The 22,112-nt window shown below is 38.7% G+C and overlaps 1 protein-coding gene across 1 annotated transcript in view; it reads left to right on the top strand.

Moving 5' to 3' along the window:
- Positions 1–21,708, top strand: part of GLUD1 (glutamate dehydrogenase 1) — a 35,676-nt gene extending 13,968 nt beyond the window's left edge. Inside the window, exons 3-13 of the mRNA XM_072627320.1 lie at positions 309–364; positions 1,091–1,154; positions 5,006–5,100; positions 13,023–13,202; positions 14,833–14,970; positions 15,107–15,244; positions 15,611–15,691; positions 16,289–16,412; positions 17,218–17,309; positions 19,324–19,386; positions 20,178–21,708. Coding sequence (XP_072483421.1) covers positions 309–364; positions 1,091–1,154; positions 5,006–5,100; positions 13,023–13,202; positions 14,833–14,970; positions 15,107–15,244; positions 15,611–15,691; positions 16,289–16,412; positions 17,218–17,309; positions 19,324–19,386; positions 20,178–20,297 — 1,151 coding nt within the window. The 3' untranslated portion in view covers positions 20,298–21,708. The remainder of the gene's footprint in view (positions 1–308; positions 365–1,090; positions 1,155–5,005; positions 5,101–13,022; positions 13,203–14,832; positions 14,971–15,106; positions 15,245–15,610; positions 15,692–16,288; positions 16,413–17,217; positions 17,310–19,323; positions 19,387–20,177) is intronic.
- Positions 21,709–22,112: the final 404 nt, after the last annotated feature.

Raw genomic sequence — 22,112 nt, 5'->3', positions numbered from 1 at the left:
TTACTCTAGTAACTTTTATTTTCATGTATTTACAAAAAATTCTTGAAAGAATTCATTGCATTTTACTGTAAAACTGAATTAAATAACTATTAACAAATTTGAATGTGATAGAAATTCTGATTAAACAGATAAAGCCACAAAAAATTCTTACAGGCCTTATTGTATTAGAAAGTTAGAAGTGATTTGGATAGGACATAATTATCAATTATTGAGATTTAGGAGAAAGATTGAATTCTGAATTTAAAATTTGAAAACATTTTTACTCTTTAAGTATTCAATTTGGTTTTTTCTTCCCCATTTTGCTTCAGATGTGCCATTTGGAGGAGCCAAAGCTGGTGTTAAAATCAATCCCAAGCAGTATTCAGTAAGTTCTACCTTATGTGTACGTGAGGATTAGAATAATGTTCCCTCTGCCCTTCGGTGTTGCTGTTTTCCCAGTTGATTTCCCCTTTCCCCAGAGGTGAGAGTAATGAACCCTGTTGCTTAAAAGACAGATGGAAAAACAAGTAAATAAGTTACTCATTTGGTAAAATGCTAAAAAGTCACCTACTTGGTGGAGCTTTTCCTCAGGTAAAGAGGTAGATCCCTGTTCATTGGAAGCCACTGTTTTTATTAAATAGTTTTTTTAAAATTGAGGTTTTTGTTTTTTGATTTCTTTTTGTTTATCTCAAATGCTATAATAAATAGTTTTAAGTCCTTTTATATTGTTAGATTTTATCCTGTTACAAAAAATAAACAGTCTTTTCAGTTCTGAGGCAACCATATAGCTCAATGTATTTGGGCTCCCAATGCTTTCTAAGCTACCCCCAAACCAACTCTGAACATGTTAGATATTCAAAATATAATGATAGCTAGACATAACTCAAACAGTCCTGAATGTGACCCCATTGTGAAGAGGTCTCTCAGTTAGGCTGTGATAAGCTGCCTAGAAATTGCAAAATGGCTGCCCAGTCAAAAAGGCCCACAGAACTGTGAGACATGACCCTTCTGAGGGTCTGACTGCTTTCCAGTTGACTTTGCATATGTGAAGATCCTATTGCTTTTAAGGTTTAAATATATAACTGGACCAAAAATATATGTTTCCTTATAGGATTATGAGTTGGAAAAGATCACAAGAAGGTTTACTATGGAACTAGCAAAAAAGGGCTTTATTGGTATGTATTATAATTATTTACTTACTCACATGGTGGCCTAGGCTTTACCTCAAACCATTTTCCTGACAGCAGTCCTTTGAGGACATTTGAGGTGGATAGGGCAAATGATATTATTTCCATTTTATAAATGAGGAAACTGAGGTTGAAGGGAGAGGCTAGGGACCTTGATATGCAGTCTTACATCTGATTTCTAGCCCAGTTGTGCCAAGACTTCTTTCAGCTCTGCTGTGAGTTCCCATTTGTTCCTTCCAGGCCAGGCCAGGACTCTTTGAGTGATGCTGTGCTGTGCTTTCTAAATCAGACTTCATTTTCTAGGTGTTCATCTTTACATACTTTAAGCATTTAGTCTGGCATTCGTCTCAACTGATACTGAGAGTTGTCCTTTTTTTGATAATCATGATGCATGTACTTAATTCCAAGTGGTGCTACTCCCTATAACATCTGTTCACAGAATAGTTCTAGTGTGCTCCCAGTCAGTCTGTATGCAATTAGAACTGTACAGAATGAAGCTCACAGTTGTTTCTTCCATGAAATAAAAATGTATTCAATTAAAAAGCATTTATTCTGTTCTCAAGGAGCTTATTATGTTCTAATGATGAAGATAGCCTTATATATGAAATATGTACAAATGAAAGCAAAGTCCTTTTGTGAGAAGTGACCCAGCCCTAGAATGAGTCAGGAAAAGCATCATGGAGAAGGCAGCACTTAGCTAAGGTTTTGAAAATTGTAGGGATTCTAGGAGGCAGGGGTAGGAGGGAGGGCCCCCAGGCATGGAGACAGCCAATGTGAAGGCATGAGGTGACTTCACATCTCAGAGTACATATGGAGGAGAGGAACATAGAAGAAGGCTCGAGAGATCCTAAAGTCACATAGATCTGTTGGAAACATGGAGAGTGACCCTGAGGCTACGAGCTCTGTTTTGAACATGTTGACTTTGAGGTGCCTCCCGGACATCCTGTTCAAACTAGACAGTGGGCCTTTGGCAGTGTGACAAGCATGGAGCTCAGGGGAGAGGCCGGGACTAGACACCAAGAACGGGGAATCCTCTTCATAACGATGATAAGGTGATGTCACCAAGAGAGGAGGGTTTAGAGAGAGAAAAAAGATTGAGGTGAGTTAGCAATTAATTACACACATCTAAAGGAGCTGTGGCTATACCTTCTTAAGGCATTTGTAAGTGGTCTCATTCCTTTTAGAAATGATCCCTAAATAGAATTTTTTTATTTTTAAAAATTATAACCTATTTCCAGAAGCAAAGGAAAAAAACCTGATGGCTTAAGATAGTTACTTGAAACTATCCTTTGAACCATCATTGACAGATCCAGATTGGATTAAAAGTTGGTCATTGTACCTGATGGAATTTCAGGCCCTGCCTTGGATGTCATTTAACCTCTCAGTGCCTGCAGTTTTTTAGACTGTTATTCTACAGCCCCAGTGCCTGTCTGTATTGGCAGAATTTCTTCACTGGGAACTTTCCATATCAGTCAAATCATCAGTTGAGTTGAAAAGAGGATGGGAGGTGGGCACAGGGCAATCTAGAAGATAGTGGTGATGGCCTGTGCTGGTAGATTGTCTGGGCATTGTCCCAGCATTTATTGGCTGAAACATACCTAATTCTGCATCTCTCCCAGTTAATTCTGGATCCTACTTTCTTGTTAAAAGTAGATTTTCCTTTAATTGGTATAGTTCTTTAGAATTTACAGGGCACCTCTCTGGAGTCCACCTCTCCTAAAGATCTCCATTTCTTCTTCATGACATAGAAGTGACCCTGGGTCCTTCCAGCCTGTGCTGGATATCCAAATATGGGTGTAGGAATAGACATTGGCTTCTGAGGATCGCCCTTGCTTAGTCAGAGAGAGAACTTTATCACTAAAGACTTGACTGGCTACCAGTTAAAATTTTTTTGGCCATAGCAATTTATTTTTATAAAATGCTTTGCAAAGTTTCAAGAACTATATTAAAGTTGTTATTTATGGATATTGTTAATAAGTCATGGAGTGATTTTAATCTGCATCAGTGATGGGAGTATCCATAGTGATGAAACCATGAAGCACTTTAAAAAGATAATTCCCATTTCTATTAAGGATAGTTTCGTTGTTCTGATCTCCCAAATTCATCTTTCATTAGATCTGGGGTGTGAGGGGATTGAGTTGCCAATTTTAAAAAGTAATGAAAATGAAATTGTATGAATTTGGAAACATGCCTTATTTGTGGGAGAAATAAAAAATGGATCACATAAGGTCTTAGCAATTTTCCTCAACAGGTATGAGGGTATATTAGCTAAACTGGTGTCCACAGTGAAAAGAACATGCTGTCATATTTTATTAGACCAATGGTGAATCCCTTTGTGACAGTAATATCAGCGAACATTTTGTGGGAGTAAGTAATTGTCCTCCTTGATGACAGGCTTCAAAGGTTAAATACACCAGATGAAAGTAGTTGGATATCATATCCCTAGCTTCTTTAATAAGCCTTATGAATTAATTTTTCTAGGTTTTTAAACCCACCTTCAGACTGCACCACATATGGCAAATAATGACCCCTATATTCTTCAAATTTGCTGTAAAAGATGATAATAGCTGTTTTGAAAATAGTTATTGGCCAGACCACCTGTAGATGACCAGTTTTCAAAGAATAAGAGCACAATAAAAAAATGTGCCTAAAACTCTTAGACATTGTGTTTTTGTTTTTTTCAGTTATTTGGAAAAAGTGCTGTCACTTAATATGTTATAATTGATTATATATTTGCAAGAAGGAAGTAAATCTTGAGTTAAAAAAGGAAAATAATTTTTTTGCCATATTTCTGTTTATTATTTGTGTCAAAACTGATATTTTGAGGTTTCTAGTTTTCTGAGATGTTTACCTTGATGTTTCAAGATACCATACACTTTTAAATCATCCTTTTTCTCTTAATTTGTTGGTCTCTCCTTACATAGAAGTCTTCCTATCCACCAGTCATTTTTCTTGTCTTTTCTGGGCCTTCTCCAGCTTAGCTTTCATGATGTACAATGTTAAGAATGAATGAAAAAAGCACTTATTAAGCCCCTATTATGTGCCAAACAGTGTGCTAAACCATTAGTGATACAGATAGAAAATCAAGACAGAATTCCTGGTGACTGAGTGGGTCAGTCTGCAGCTTAGAGCCTCAAAAGTTTATTAGTCTTTAGCACTCAGATTACATTTTCATATAGAAATAATGATCTGAGTGGTGGTTAAGTTTTTGGCTGGTCTATTCAGTAGTCCAGATGTGCAACATAATTTTCACAATGTAAAATTGAGGGAAATTAGATTTTTCTTTATACTTATTCTTACCTTAGAAGACTTTTTTTTTCGTCCCTGTGATGAGGCTTTATTTAAATAGCAAAAATACTTGACAGTCTGATTTTTATTCTCACAGCAACCTTGTGAGGTAGGTGGTAGTGTGGAGGGGTATTGTAGCAGATATACAGATGGAGGGAGGGGGCTGCTGGAGTACCAGAGAGTTAAGTGCATTGCCTATGTTTGTATAGCTTTCTAGTAGGAGGGCAAGGGTGAGAATACCTTGACTGATCCATGTTCTTTCCACTGTATCTACTTTAAAAATCAATCATGGGTTTGTTTTGTTTGCCCAGTCGATCAACACACAACATATTTTTCCAAAAGAAATTGAAATACATTGCTGAATGCTTTTTAAAAGATTTGGCTTTCTGTTTACAGTGAAAAGGTAATAAGTCAAGTCATTATGTGGACTGTTCAAACAAATTTTAGGGTAGATTGGCTTTTGTTATAAAGGGTACTTGCTTTTCCTGTCACTAGCTTGTGTTGATTTAGGTTAAAAATTTATTGCATTGGCCTTTGTCTTCTGCAAACAGGACCTGGTGTTGATGTTCCTGCTCCTGATATGAGCACAGGTGAAAGAGAGATGTCTTGGATTGCAGACACCTATGCCAGTACCATAGGACACTATGTAAGTACTAGAGAAGGGATCAGCTTCAAGTGCTTTCATTTTACAGGATATCAGATTTTCTCTTAAAAAGTAATATATTCTGGTGTATGTACACAAACCAGGGAATATTCCCTTCTTCCTGTTCTGCTTTTTTGGAGGGTGGTCTCTGACACACAGTGTGAATTAATTTTTATACTCTTAATGTAGGGGAAAAGATACTTATTTGCTTGGTTCTTGTCTAAGTATCAGTGCAGGCATGCCTTCTCATCTATAGAATTATTGTGCCTCTCTTCCCAAGGTGCCCCTGTAGGTGCTGGTGAACAACTGCCTCTCCTTCATCTCTTGCTTTCACCCATATGTCTTCTCTTTTTCTGACCGTGGACTTCCTAAACCCTTTTGCTGCTTCAGGAGGCTGAAATCATATATTGCTGATAGGTTGCACATGTAAACTGCTGATGTCTGTTGTGCATCTCTTGCTCTCTGGGTCACCCCACAATCTCACATTTTCAGAGCATTTGATACTCTGATTTTTAACATGGTCTGTGATATATTTGGTATGAAGGTGATTCCACTGAAGAAGTTTGCTTTCTGGATGCAGACTGGCACCTTCTGAGGAGTGATGTGACCTTCCCCAAGTAATCCAGCCAGGAGGGGTTCACAGACAAGGCTTGGCCACAGATCTTGGAGCCCAATTCTTCGTACCCTCTATGCCTCTGTAAACTCTTCTGGTGTCAGAAATATGGGGGGTTGTGTCAGGAAGTAGCTGGAGATAGTTAAAAATACTGTCTACTGTTCCCAGTACAGTCCAGTATACTGTCTTTCTCCTGTCTAATTCTAGTTACTGTTCCTCCTCACTCCCTGTCCAAGACACATGCTAATGGGCTAATTCATTGGACTGCCTATCCAACTCTGTTATAGTCTGGCCACCTCTTTTCATCCATTTGGTTTTCCTTTGTAGATATTGACACGGATCTCTTGGGTGCCATGATCATCTTTGAGGAAGCCCTAAACAATTCTGGGGCTTACTGGGCACTGTCCCTGGTACATAGTAAGTGCTTAATAAATGCTTGTTACCCACCTACCTACTTTAGTGCAGGATGATAACAGTGTGTCTGGAGGACCTTATGTAGAGGAAATCCCTCTTCACCTGGTCTTCTCTGTGACTGTCAAATACCTTTCAATATTGACAATCAGAAGATTGATTGTTGAATAGTTTTCTCTTGTTGTTTCTATCAGTAAATCCTGTCTATATAAATGAAAGAAGGAAGGATATTAAGGTACAGTTTAGTTTTACTAAGTAAAATTTTTGGGAAAAGGGATGGGGAAAATAAATTCAGTAGTATCCTATATTTTTCACATTCCACTTATTTCTAAGATGTTAAAGAAATGAAAAAGTAAGGATAATAAATAATTATTGCTGTTCTCATCACTTTTAAAAAATATTATGCTTTTTTTTTTTTGGCTTTAGTATATTCTCTTCTTTGCAGTCTGGAACAATTGGTCCCTTTGGAATTATTGCCTACAGCACCTTTTTATCTGGTTCAAGCCATTCTTCCTGACTTATCATTTCTACTTTTTTATAATTCTGCCCAGTGCTAATGTCTTAGTCTAAATGTGGCAGTTCCACCATTGTTGATGATAGGTCACTCTTGAAGTGCTACCAGTTCTGCTCCATTTTGTGTATCTTGGTAGACCTCCTTCTAGTTTCAGTTAGAGATGTGCTTGGAGTAATCTGGCTCAGTTGGGGTTCACAGCAAACTCGGTGCAGACTGATTTGGCAGAGAGAATGGCAGAGCCACTTCTAATCTTCCTTGATGTTTTTACAAATCTTAATTTCTGTTTTGCCTGACGTCTTTCTGTTTATCAAGGAGATCAGGTGTTAACTGATTTTTCTGGGCACTTTTGTTTGCCATGTTGTAGTAACTGCTTTGAGAGATAGTAATAATCAGTCAGTGTCTTTAACCCTTTACTTACATTTTTGAATATCAATTTTTAAAATAAGTCAAGTTGGAACTGTCATAATTCTGCAGTGTCATCTTCTCATGTTTATCTTTCTAATTGGTTGTAAATTTTGATTGCATGCATACTGAAATGACTCCTACATTATTAGTTTGTCATTTCCTAACTTAATAGTTAATATCATTTTTTTGCCAAGTCCTTATGTTTCTTTAAGAAAGTGTTCATGTTTGTTGGGTTTGAATCTTCTCTGCGGTATGCAAGCTTTTAGTCTCATTTCTTTATATTGGATCAATTTTCCAAATTTTTTTCCTTTCCCTCTACATCCCCCACAGCCATACCTATCTGCACTTTGTTATGGACTTGAGAATACACTGCAGTGGAGGCAGCAAAGCACAGGACATAAGTGGGGAGCAGTGAGGGGCACAGCCTGCAGCACACAAGGCATTGTGTCAGGAATAGTACAAGTAAGCCTGGAAGGAGTAGGTTTGATACACTGGAAAACCTCAGATGCCAGGTTAAGGGATGCACATTTTATGCATTTGAAAGGGGAGGGTTCGGAATCAGATACCATTTAGAAGCCTTTTGTGTTAGCCCAGATGTGACTTGATCAGGGGTCAGGGCCAGTGCTAGGCTGGTGGCAGAAGGAGGAGTGGATACTGAAAACATGTGAAAGCAGCTGCATTGTCAATCCTTCACTCCCAAAAAACTTTGTCTCCTGCCTTTCATAAGGTCACCTCTCTCCCAATCGGTCTAACAAGTGTTCTCATGCTCCCTCTTCTCAAATAGCCTTCACAGAGTTTGCTGCTGCCAATTTAGACAAGATATTGGTATGCTTAGCACATACTGACCACAAAGGAGAGCTTTGGTGCAGTCAGCCAAACATTTTGGTACTTGTAAACTAAGGTTCTTTTGTTGAAATAAGATGAAAAAGAAATGAGGGCCTCAGGCAGGAATACTATTATTTTAATTACTAATTGCTGCTCATGAAGCTAAACCTAGCAGGTGCTCTTGTGGCACAGCACTGAGACAGATTGTGTGGGTAACAGACCGTCATGGTGCGTGTGAGTCTCTGGTAATGGTTGGTGCTGCTGGTGTCTGAGCTAGCCTGGGTTCTGCCCTCAACTGCATTTACAGGTTGCCATCACAAGTGGTGTGCTGCTCTGCACTCTTAACAGAGGCTTTAATTATTCATGAAAGAAAGCTGTGGGAAAACTAATTCCATAAATCTCTGCTTTTATGCAGTCATTGGCCTGCTTGGATTTGCTTTAGAAACAGCTTTCTAAATCACTTCCTGTGCTTTACCACCCACATTGCATTTGGAACTTTGCCATTAGTGAATGAAAGCTTACTGTTTAGTACCAAAAGGTATACTGCATTCTTCTGGTCTAAAGAACTTGGAAAAACAAAACAACTTAGCTCCTTGATACTTAAACACCAACTTTGCCCACCTTTTGAAGTTTTGAGTGTTTATGTTGATTGTTGATCTGGAGCAGAGCTCTAGCTCCTTGAGTAAAATAAGAAATGGGAGCTCTGTCAAACCTGTGTCTAGGAGCCAACATGTCATTTCTAGGCTTACCACTAATTCTCTTAACCTAGAATCTCTTGGGAATCCCCCCATGGCACCTCTCAGTACTTAGAAACCTCCAGTGAAGGGAGACTCAGGACCTCCTAAGGTATCTTCTTCTGCTTTGAGACAACTCTTTAATGCTCTTTCCCCTATGTAGAGCTGAAATCAGCCTATTCTGCTTCTGCTTATTGTTCTTCTGTCCTTTGACTCCAGACAGAACAAGGAGATCTCTTTCATATAGCATCAGGGGTAGCCAGCACTCTTGGACATTTCAAATGGGCTATTCTGCAGGCATCTCAGTATGCCAAAAACCAGAATGAATGATCTTTCCTCTAAAACCTTTCCCTCTTGTACACCTCCTTATTACTGTGGAGACTGGCAGACTTGGGGTCACCCTCGGACCCTTCCCTCTCCTTCACCCTTTTGTATCTAATCGTTTGCAAACTCTTATTGTTTCTACCTCCACAAGACCTTGTGTATGTCCCTTTTTTCATCTTTTTCCTCTTCCACCTTGTACTTGAGCTCCCTGCCAACTCTCCTCCCCTCTCTGTCCATCTTCAGTTACCAAAGTATAGGTTTGACCAGGTCACTTCTGCTCAGTGGTACCCCACTGACTCTAGAATCAAATGCAGACCTTTCTATTCAACATGAGGCCCCTTTATAACTTGGGTCTCAACCTTCCTGTCCAGCACTGTCATACATCCTTCCCTTCCTCTACTTTATGTCCTTTTTCCTGTTTCTTGTTTTTTCATTTCTTTTTTTCTTTATTTTTCATTGCGAAATGAAGGGCATTTCCTCTTTTTATTCAAGGAGTCTCAGAAGTCATTGAGCACTTAGCGATTTCAAGGTTTTCTAGAACATTTAATGTTTTTTGTTTTCTCACGTATCCATCATGCCCTTCCTCTTACGTGACCCCTTCTCCTCTTCTTGAGTCCTCAAGTTCTACCAAGCATCATGAGAGTGTTTCCTTCATGCTAAAGGTAATAGTGAATGTGGAAGCACTCTGAAAACTCAGAAGTGCCATACAAGTACACATCACTTTGATTTGTTGCAGTTTGCAGTAATGGAAAATCTTTAAGAAATCCCTCCCCCCCCCCCCCCCAGTTTCATTTCTGGAAATCTTGTGGTAAGATCTTGTAGCCCTCTGCAAACAGTAAAGCAGTCTACCAGTTGCTATGGAGGAAAGAGTCTTGTCCTCCTGTGGGGGTTGGGGAAGGAAATCAAGCTTTCCTTTCACATTGGCTGTGGATATCTGCCAAGTTTAGTAACAAGCTGTAGAGATTAGTAATGTTGAAAATGAGCTGCTACAAGAAAATAAAAAGTTTCCTTTATCTAATGTTTAGGGTGAAATGTTAGAAGCCTTAATCTGATGTAAGTTAGTACTCTCATATAATGAATTAGATATTGCAGATACATAACAACTTTATTTTTTTTTTTTGTAGTTGGGGTTAAAGTATCCAGTTAGAGCATTTATTGAGCTGCTGTAATCTGAGCACTTTCCTGATCGGGATTATAAAGAACCAGTACCACCAGGGCCTGTCCTTGAAGCACTTAACTGTCAACTTGGAGAGAAGATGTAGATAAGACAGTTTTTGTGCAAGTTGTATATTTATGGCTCCATATGTAGAATAAGTATATCCTGTGACTTTGCAAAGTGTTATGGGAATGAAAAATAAAGTTAAGATCAGAGTGGAAAAGGGAATGTATAGGGATGGGGGCAAAGGAAGTATGGCAGTAGAGGTAATAATGCCAATCAAATGAAAACTCCCTGAAGATGGGTTTTTGTGGTTTGGGGTCTCATTTTAGTGAGGTGGCAGATTAGTAAATCCTTGCAGAATGCATGAATGAAAGGTATCAAGTCCACAGTTTGGTTGAATACCTGATTACAAGAAGTAACTAGTTTTTGATTTTTGGTTAAAAGAGTTGTTATCTCCACATCAGGTCACTTGTCGTACTTGGTAATTGTTTAGCTATGTCTTAGTTAGTGTGACCTCTTCCTCTGGTTTGTTTTTAGAAGCTGAGTCTGTTTGAGGAGCACCCAAATAACCTTCCTCAGTTCTTTGTTTTTTGTCCCTTTCTTTGACTATAGGTATTATCAATGCTAATCTGTTTAAAATAATTCAAAGAGTGTGTTCTGAAGAACCCATTAACTGTTGAATGACTTCCTAATGAAACATGTTCCGAAGGTTGTCAGAGTATCTGGGCTCCATGACATTGCAGGGGGATAGCAGGTTAATTGCATGCTTAGCATACTATGGACCGAGCTGCTCAGCCCGCCACTTGTCACTTTTTAAATGAAGAGAAGATGAACTTAGCTTCATTAGCTTTAGGAGTTGAGGGAATTGATGGGGTGCTTGGGTTTATGTGCTTGGACCCCAATTCTAAAACCACATTTCTGTTTAAAAATCACATTTCTCCCTAACCTCAAAATACCATCCCAGGCAGTGTCTCCCCAGCCCAAGGACACAGCCTGCCCTAGCAAAAACCATTATCTCCCTTCCTGATACAGCAGCCAGCTGCACCTATAGAACTGGACCACCTGTATACTGGCTGAACTGGCTGTCCACTGGGTCATTTACTACTCACTGACCAATCATGTATCCTAGACTTAGACATACATGTATTCCCTTACATTTATCATGTCTAACAAGACATTGATGAGAGCAACCTGGGTATTTCTGTGTTGTGTTGGCCTAAAACCATACTTCAAGGTAGCCCCACCTTGGGCTATTTCCCTATGAACTCTGGGTAAAATATCTGCATCAGTACCAAAAGTGCATGTTCCTTTAAGAAATAACCACTCCCTAATCCCACTCTGAATCACCTAATTAGCATATTTGGCACATGCTTCACTATAGAATATCCTATATAAACTTTCCCTGTACCCCTCTAAGGTTGCAGGTTCTCTAAGAATGCTTGCCTGCTGAAAAGCATAATAAAATCTTTACCTTGACCTCAGCAATACTTGAGTCTGTGAATTCATTCCAGGTGACCTGTCCTGGGTACTCTGGTCTTTGTGGGGGTTTCACCCCTTCCCCCTTCCACCCTCATCAGAATGACTTTGAAAGCTGAGATTGCCTTGAACAACTTCTTACCCTATCTACCTCCCAATAGCTGTGAAAATGACCAAGAAAAAGCCATTCTGAATTAACAGTATATAAAATGTTAGGCTTTATTTTAGTTAGAATACAAATTTTAGTTTTGCCATAAGTAGAACTGTTCCATTTGGATACCATATGTGTGCCTGAGAGTGCTTTGACTCTAATGTACTATGTATGGTACAGTAAGACCTGATGCCTCCTTTCTCAAGGATATGTGTACTCAGCTCATTGGCCTCTGCCCTTAGACAGTTGATGCATCTCATAAAAAAGCATTTGTTAAAGTGGATATATATATATATGTATATATTATATATATACACATATACATATATATATATCCACTTTAACAAATGTTTTTTACTTTTTCCTGCTGCACTGCCCATCATGCTTGCCCTCTTTTCTATTGAAGCCTCTCACCCAACCCTTTCTTCTACCTTAGCAGAAGATGTTGATATCTACTTTACTGAGAAAATAGAAGCTATTTGCTGAGTTCCACTTCTCCCCTCTTCACCTGAAACCCCCTTGATTTTGTCTCCCATTTCTTCTTTCTTTTTCCTTCCTCCAGCCAACTCCAAGGCCAATTCTTCTACTTTTACCCTTGATGTCATCTACAGCAGATTTCCTTTATAATCAGTCCCACTCTTTAATCTTGAATGTGTCCTTATCTCCTGCTGCATTCCATGCTACCTACAAATATCCCCTCCTTGAGGAAAAACTTGGCCATAACATTATACCCTCAAGCTATCTTCATATTTCTTCTTTGTCAATATTTCTTAAAAAACAAAACAAAACACAATAATCCTGTTTCTACTCATTGCCTTCATTTTCACTCCTCACTTCCCAGCTCCTTTCATTCTGGCTTCCAACACCCACTACTGAATTGAAATTGATTTTTCCGTCATTAGCAGTCATGTCTTTGTTACCACATCTAATGTGACCTCTTCTTAAAACTCATTCTTCTTCACCTTTCTGTGGCATTTGATATTGTTGACCACTCTGTCTTTTGGATGCTCTCTCCTATCTATCTGAACACTCCCCAGTCTCCTTTCTGAATCATCATCCATATTATGCTCTTTAATTGTGAATGTATCTCACAGCTCTGTCCTGGAGTCCTCTTTTATTTCTATACTCTTTCAGTGACCTCATAACTTCCCTGGGTTCACTTATTTCTAGGCAGCTGACTCCCAGATCTCTATAGAATATGAATTCCTTGAGGGTAGGAACTATTTCATTAATCTTTGTATCCTCAGCACTTGGTGCATTGAGAAGTGTTTGTTTATTGATATGTGTTCAATCAAGCTTTAATTTTCTTATAGGATATTAATGCACATGCCTGTGTTACTGGTAAACCCATCAGTCAAGGTGGCATCCATGGGCGTATCTCCGCCACTGGTCGTGGTGTCTTCCATGGAATTGAAAACTTCATCAATGAGGCTTCTTACATGAGCCTTTTGGGAATGACTCCAGGATTTGGAGATAAAACATTTGTTGTTCAGGTAATCATTGTTGTTTCTCTTAAAGTTAGTTAAATAAACATTGGAAGTACTTGATTCATAATGTTTACAGAAATTTATTTTTCATCTAAAGTAGATAGTAAACTATTTTTGATATACTATAATAATTTTTATGAAGCCAGTGATTCTAATGCTACATGTACACTTTTTCGATATGAACTGAGGGACCCAGTTCCTTCAGTGGTAAGGACTGGTTTAGATGTCTTTGCTATTCATGGAATATTTCCAATCTTCTCTTCCCTATACTTCAACCCAAATTTTATATCCAGGAATAATAACCACTTTTTAAGCAAAAGTCTAAAAAAGTTTTCTAAATAATAAAATCGAGCAAATGAGAAATAATTTGTTATATAACAGTAATAAGTTTCTAATAGTTTATTGGGACTTCAGGGGCATAATCATAACTGTTGTTACCCCTTTATTCAGCCAGAGAATAATTGTTATATTTGGAATAATGAGGATAACATGCTAATAATTACATATTGTCCTCTTGGTTACATAATAAGCAGAAAAATGCACCACATCTCATTCTTAGTTAGAGGAAGTACACATTATTAACTTGATTATCTGGAATGAATACATGGAGTCATTATGGTGAAGTAAGCTCTGCAGGGGCTGCATTGGAGCCCCTGTAGTCTCACTCAGGTTTCTGACCGCTTTTCAGAGGTGCTTAGCCTAGCAGGGGCCACACTTTCCGTAAAATAATGCATTTTAATCCTTTTTAAACTTTGGAAAAAGAAAAATTTTACCTTGTCCCTTATCTCCCTGCTCTTAATTGTATGTGTGTGCATGCAAGCGTGCGTGTGTGTGTGTATGTGCGTACGTTTGTGTGTTTTACTTGAGTTTTAGCTTACATCTTACTTTGTACAAATCATGAGAAGACTCTTCCCTTTTTACACTTGAGTCACCTAGATCTGACACCTACTGGCTGTGTGACAGGAGCAAACATTCAAGGTCTGCTTCCATTTTTTCATTTCAGCAATGGATATACTATCTATGATGGTTCTGAGGTGGCTGTGAGGATCAAATGAGCTAAAATCCTTGTTATTTGGGGGGAAGAGCGCTGAATTTTGAAGTGAGAAGAGGAGGGCTAGAATTCTGCCTCTATCATGTATGTGTGACCTTGGGCTAGTCCTTTTACCAGTATTCTCATCTGAATAATGAGGGTACAAGACTGTTCTCAGATGGCATGGTATCATTGCAGGCCAAAAGGGAATGCCTGAACCTTCTCTTGTATTCCAAAGATGCTAAATGGTGAAACTTTATATTCAACAGGTACTTACCTTTTAGGCAGGAGCCAAATCCAGTGTTGTCATAGTTACTGGCAGTGGCATTGAGACATGCTTTGAAAAGGAGGGCTTATCTTGGCAAAGTAAACTCTCCAGCTGGAAGTGAGTTTGCATTATGGTATAAGGTGAACATACAACAGGGCTGTGAGTTGAAAGAGTTGTCATCAAATCTCAGTTATGATGCAGACTGACTCGGTGACTCTGGGCAGGTTATCAAATGGTTTCCTCTCTTATTACACAAGTTCATTCTAAGGCAGGTACTACATAAATGTCTGTACATTTGTGTATGCATATGTGTGTCATGAGCTGTTATTTCTCCACAGGGATTTGGTAATGTAGGCCTTCATTCAATGAGATACTTACATCGTTTTGGTGCTAAATGTGTTGCTGTTGGTGAACATGAGGGGGGCATATGGAATCCAGATGGTATCGACCCCAAGGAGCTAGAGGATTATAAATTGGTATGTCACTTTGAGAATGATCTATAAAATTTTATAATGACCTTTACAAATGCTTAATATTTGATGTTATTGGGAATGAGTAGTGGTCCTTAATTACGGCATTCTAATGCAGCTGTTTATTCTGTTTTTCAAACAGCAACATGGAACAATTATTGGCTTCCCCAAGGCAAAGCCCTATGAGGGAAACATTTTAGAAGCAGATTGTGACATACTCATCCCTGCTGCCAGTGAGAAACAGTTAACTAAGTCTAATGCACCCAAAATCAAAGCAAAGGTGAGAAAGAAATCCCATATTTGCCTCCTACTTCCTTTCCTTCTTCTCCTTGCCCCTCCCCCCAGAAAAAGAAAAAAATTTTCAATTAGATATATCAACATGGACTAAAATTATTAATGGCTTCATGAAAGAAAGAATGCATTTTGATTTTCTCAAAATAAAGCATTGTGTGAAAGGTCATCTTTAACACTTTATTATTAAGGGTTTCTTCTTTTGAGAGATAATGTTGATAGGGGTCTTGTAAGAGGCAACCTTGAAAGAGTACCTACTGTACCTTTTAATCATTTGAAAGAATAGTAGGAGCTGAAATAAGTTTCCTGTTTGGTAGAATGTACGTATTACAGTTGCCCCATGATTCCTTTTTAGATCATTGCTGAAGGTGCCAATGGACCCACAACCCCAGAGGCTGACAAGATTTTCCTGGAAAGGAATATTCTGGTTATACCTGTAAGTTGCTGTTATCCTTATCTCCTTGTTTTTATTGTTTTTAATACATTCTAGCACTTTTACAAGTAGTGGGATTGTCATGTCTACAAAGAGCAGAAGGAGAATTCGCACAAGAACTTGGTAGGATTATGATTAGCACAAACTTTTGTTTTAACTTTTAAAACTCTAACTTAAGGATGTTATGGATTGTCAGACTAGGTTACATTTTCCTTCAGTTTCTTCAGCGAAAATGAAGGCACTAAGGGACTGACTAGATGGTCTGTGAGGCCCCAGCGCCATCTGACATAACCCCATTACTTCCATGCTCAGAACCAGGACCTGAGAAGATCCTCAGTGGATCAATGATAAGAGTCCCTACCATAAGCTAGAAAACATCTACACCTGCTGACTAAAGCAGAAAGACTTGGAAGATTTTGCGTTGTTAGATTTTATGGATGTGGGGTGGAATATTGGGTCTTGCAGAGAAATTCTGCTAACAGATCTGTCCCCTTCAGCATTGGGATTCTTGTGCCATGTATCCATGTCCATTATGGCTTGTGTTCTGAATTCACAGATGAATTGCTGATGGTTTTTTTTGTGATATATTTTTGTGTCTAGGATCTCTTCTTGAATGCTGGAGGTGTGACAGTGTCTTACTTTGAATGGCTGAAAAATCTCAACCATGTCAGCTATGGCAGATTGACATTCAAATATGAAAGGGATTCTAACTACCACCTGCTCAGTAAGTGCTAAGAAGTCTTAGGGCCAATTAGCAGGTTATTAGAACACCAGTTGAGATCATTTCACACTCTTCATAAAGCTGAAGAAATTTTGTTTTAGTTAAATTTTATTCTGACCTGGACTGGTAAGGAAGAAGACTGGATTGATGATATTAAATAACATATTTTCAGCTCTGGAAGAGTGCTGCCCGAGGGACACCTGGCACCCAGCTGTGTTTAAAGGTCATGGCCTAAGGGACTTGAAAATAAATGACACTCTCTCTTCTTGGAGCAGAGCTGGGTCGCTGACTTGGGCTGTTACTCATTGTTAGCTATCACCTTCTGCCAAGGGCCTTTGAAGGTCCCTGAAAGACTAAATTTTAGTTAATGGTGGAGATTTCTCATTTGGCTGAAGTAAAACTAATTCTCCATTTGAACTTCCAGAGTACATTTTCAGTGAAGAACGGCCCTGAAGGTGATTCTAAAGATGGGGATTTGCTGTTACTTTGTCATTACCTGAAGTTTGGATAAAAATGTTTCTTTTCACCTGTTTTCATTTACCCTTCCCATCTGTCATTTTTCTTTTTAATAAACTGTGTTTGCCCTCAGACACCCTTGGTGTAAAGGGTGCTATAGAAACAAAACCATAATCTAAGTTCACACTTAAATAGAAACTGTGAGAAAATATCTCCTTTCTAGCACAACGTTAAGTGGGACAGGTAGATGAGAACTTTGAATTTCCATGTTGGTTTTTAGTTATGTCATTGTCCGTTTTTCGCTCATTTCTCGCTATTCCTATTTATTCTTGACTTCCTTTTCTCCCCCCAGTGTCTGTTCAAGAAAGTTTAGAAAGAAAGTTTGGCAAACATGGTGGTGCTATTCCAGTTGTACCCACAGCAGAATTCCAGGACAGAATATCAGTGAGTAACTTTAGCAGGATCATCTTTTTTGCATTGATTATTCTTGGTACTCAGGCCCAGTGAATTGCAGTTTATGTTCTAGATTAATTAAGGTGATTAACTTTGATATGCTCAGATATTTTACAGCTGCTCCCTGAATGTATTCTAAATGTGGAGTGAACCCTCTAGTCCCATATATCTGATGGCTGATAATAATAGTTTTTAAAAGAAGTGAGTGGTGTTTATTGTGTAGCTTAATGCAATTATGAGAATGCCAAAATGAAAACTTATCTAATACCTCCTTTTGTTCTGTTCACTCAATACTTGTAGTATTTGCACATGGTATCATTGGTCTAGTAAACTTAGGTGAAGGCGTTCCTTCTACATGTGCAGGTTGGCACCTTCTTGGCCCCTTCTGTTGTAAGAGTCACCCAGAGCACTGAGGTTGAGTGACTTACTCAGGGTCACACAACCACTGAACTCTTCCAGCCAGCTCTTCCTGGCTACTGAGGCCAATTCCATTGACTCTTCAACATTGTCCCCTGTTGAACATGTTAATTACTGAAATAGCAAAACAACATTTGCAGTTTATAACCTCAGTCTGGTTGAAAGTCTCTAAAGCAAATAGCTCTGGTGTGTATTATTAAAATTGAGGAATTAAAAGGTCCATGTAGTAGTGGTCTGCTTTTTCTCAAATGAAAAAGGAAAACGGTTTTTATCTTCTGCATAGTAGATTAAACTGTCAATGAATGTCTTTTTTCTATGTAAAATAGTGACCAAAATTTAACTGTTGGTAATAGGAGATCCATGACCAGAATATACCATTTTCCCTTGGGACACTGCACCAGAATGGCTCTGATTTTTCAAGAAAACAAACAGGACTAGATATGCATTAATCTGAGGCTGTAGTTCTGTCTTCTAGAGCTTTGTCTTGATCATATGGTTCTTGAGATGTGTCTGTGCAGTGCCTTTAATATCAGGGCTGCTAATAACAGTTCTCCAATTTTAAAAAATTTGAAAATTCTTAAACTATTTTGAAAGAAAATTATCATTAATTATTTTTATAATCAGAGCAAATTATTTTATCCCTCCTCCCCCAGGCCTGAGTGTTTCAAGTCTCCTGAAGTGGTTGGACTCTGTGACTTTAAGATGGTATAAAATGGACCTCAAGTCTAATGACAGCCTCTCCTGTAGGCAGAGGCCAAGTGGCAGAGCTGAGTCACTGAACCTGGTGTCATGAGCCCTTGGGACAAGTCCTCCCACTTGCTCCAAACCATGTATCCAGAAAGTCTATTTCTGAACCTCAGTTCTCTTCATCTATGAACTGAGGCTAATAGTTACCTTCTCTCCATGATTTAGTTTATAGAGTCATTGAAGATCTGAGGATGAATGTGAAAATACCTTGTAAACCAATTTATCATTGGGGGAACTCCTTCCACTCCTCTTTCTGTCCCTTGGTAGACAGAAAGCACTGAGACTGAGAGCACAAAGTGACTTGCCCAGGGCCATGGTTGGTATTGTAAAGCAGCACTATGAATGTTACAGAATTTCCATGTCAGGTAGTGAAATTCATTTAGTCTACATGTGCTTCTCTTGAATGGTGGCCCTATTTAAAGGGACATTTGTCTTCTAATTTGACAGAACATATATGTCATAGCTCTTTTATAATGAAGTTTTCCTGTTGATAGTTTAGAGAGTTGTGGAGTTGGCCTTCAAGTATGAGGAGCCTTCTTCTAAAAACCATAATACAAAAATATTTAAAGAAAAATCTTCCTGACTTTTGCAGAAATACTTGTTGAATCACCAAATTTCAGTCATGAATATTCCTTACCTGTTTTCTCCCCATAAACATTCATTTGATTAAAAACATGCTTTTATGGCCCTTCTTAAATTATGTGTACTCATAACCAAGTATTGAGCTGTACAATTGTTCTAGTGTAGTTAAAGGTGAACATGGCAATTTTTAGCTAGCAGCAGGGAAACAAAGGGGGCAACAAAAAAATCATTTTGTTACATTCATTTTCTGTCTTTGTAGGGAGCATCTGAGAAGGACATCGTGCACTCTGGGTTAGCATATACAATGGAGCGTTCTGCCCGGGTATGTATGCAAAAAGCAATCCTATTTTTCATCAGCCATATCAAAGGTAGCTCAAAACACAGAGTCTTGCTTGAAATTGTGCCTTTAGATCCTATGCTACTTAGCCGGAAATGGCAATGCTGTTCATTGGGCGGGGTGGGGGGTAATTACCGGTCTTAAATGTGTGAATGTCACATCAGTTCTGGAGGCGGGGGAGTGATGGGAGCATTTGTCCACCTTGAGTCATGGGCTTTTGTTTATGGGGTTTTTGTTTTTTTCTTTTGGCCCAAATGAGAATATCCAGAATGCCTACCATGTTTACAGGAAACTCTCAAAAGTTTAGTTTTCATAGAATTTAGTTATTTGAATTATGGGGCAGCTCAGTGGTACAAGGGCTAGTGTGCTGGGCCTGGAGTCAGGAAGAGTCATACTGAATTCAAATCTTGTGTCAGGAACTGGTTGTGTGACCCTGGGCAAGTCACTTAATCCTGTCTGCCTCAGCTTCCTCATCTGTAGAATGAATTGGAGAAGGAAATGGCAAACCACTCCAGTATCTTTGCCAAGAAAACCCTAAATGGATCATGAAGAGTCAGACACAACTGAAAAACAGCATTATCCATAAATACATGTCATTATCATTTTAATCACAACTTTTTTTACTTCAGTAAATATAGGCAGATTCTGTGAAACTGTTGTTTCATTAGACTAATCAAGGTTGAATAGCAGCATGCTCATGTCTGTCTTATTTGCTAATTTTGAAGAGTAAATGGCCAAGTTGCTTATTTTGACACACTTTCCATTCTACATTTCAGCAAATTATGCGCACTGCCATGAAGTATAACCTGGGACTGGACTTAAGAACAGCTGCTTATGTCAATGCGATCGAGAAAATCTTCAAGGTGTATAATGAAGCTGGTTTGACCATCACCTAAATGAGTCAGCATTCTCTCTTCACCTCCTGTTCCTTCATCTTCCTCCAGCCTATCACAAGTTTACATGTAACCACAGAAATACCTTCTCCTTCATGATTTACTGTAGTGGACACCTCCCAACCAGTTTCAGTCCAAATTAGTCTTTAATTTTTTCCTTTAAACTCAGACTCATGGGTCTAACAATAACTAGTTCGCTCAGTTGAGGGCCATTTGGTGTATTTTGCTGCTCAGTAAAATGCCTTCTTCATATGGGCATACTGCTTTGCTCTTGAGGCTGCCTCCCCACCTCAGGAGTCACCTTACTACAGCAGGTGAGCATCCGGTGGCTCACATCAGTGGTCATCACGCTCTGCTCGCTCATTGCAGTTTTGGTGAATGCTATAAGTTGCTTGAGACTTTCCAGAGGGCCTTATTTACCAGTGTTATGTCACTGACAGAAGATAGAATGGCCGTCCTGCAGGGAATTAGGTTGTTACTTTACATCAGCAAAATACCTCCATTTGACTTGTTGCGGAATTATACACTTTCTCTTTAGTCAACGTTTTCCTCCCTTTTTAAGAAAAAAAAAACAACCATGCTGCTGTAATAGAATTGCCTTTAATCATTTATCAGACCTAACCTTGACTCAAGCAGTGAGATGCCTATAAATGTGGTTGAAAAAAGCTAGTATTTTTATAACCTGAAAAGAACAGTATCGTTTATAGTTTATCAACTGCATACAGTTATCCAGCAAAAATTAAAATCCGATTCATAATAGTCAGGTTCTCTTTATTACTTGATCGATGAATGGGGCTTGTTTTTCCTTTAACATTTAAAAATATTCTGAAGTTTGCGAAATATAATCCTGACATACTCCAGCAAATTTTAATAACCTCTTAATCATAATAAAAATTAGGTGGGATTTTTTTGGTTTGTTTTGCTTTGAGATCTGATCAGGTCTCAGATTGCTGGGTTTTATGGTGCCTCATTGAAAAATGAATCAAAATATGAAGTCTAACCAGAAATAATTTTGGCCTTGTCATTGTCATTCAGACCCTAGCTGGCGGCTATAAATATCGCCCAATGACTTGGTCTCTGGAAGTCTTTGTATTTTCTCTTTATTTGGAGACCTCACATTCTGAATATAATCAAGCCTAACAAAGTGGCCCTTGACACAAAATTGGATCAGATCTGGTGGTTTGGTTTTGTTTTGGACAAGTTCACTTCTTTGGGGTTATTTGGGGAAGGCCTTTTGTCTAGAGTCCCAATGAAGTGCCAGATATTATTTATATAGTGAATTCTCCGTCTCCTCCGTTTTTTTTTAACGGAAAAAAATAACAGATATTTCATGGTTTTTTTTTTCTAACTACTTTGTAACTGTATGACTTAACAGGTTGATAAAAGCGGTTATTAAAAGTTCATCTTTTTCAAACCTACTGTTTCTTTTCTGTGTTTTTTTAAAATTGCATATCTAATTGTATGTTCAGGTGATATATTTTTACCCTGAGGTCAACTCAAATGTTTGTTGAAGCCTACTTGGAACCCCATAATTGGGAGAAAGCCCAGCCTTCTCCCTCCTGGGCTTCCCTGCTTCCACCAAGCTGCTTCCTTTCTTCTCTTCCTTTCTTCTCTTCCCCGCCCAGTCTCCCTGACCTCATTCCTCAGTGATTACTATAGTTTACTCCATCATATCCTCCAATCCCAGCAATTCTGAAATTCTGGCTATCATTGTACAAACACTGCTCCCCATCCCCCACTCTGTTGTTCCCAGTCCCACAACATCCAATTTTGTGATGGAGCCAACCCTTTCATTATACTCCATGGAATTCTCATCTT

This window comes from Notamacropus eugenii, chromosome 1 (assembly GCF_028372415.1).
Source record: "Notamacropus eugenii isolate mMacEug1 chromosome 1, mMacEug1.pri_v2, whole genome shotgun sequence".
NCBI lineage: Eukaryota > Metazoa > Chordata > Mammalia > Diprotodontia > Macropodidae > Notamacropus > Notamacropus eugenii.
This window is presented reverse-complemented; position numbering and strand designations above follow the sequence as displayed.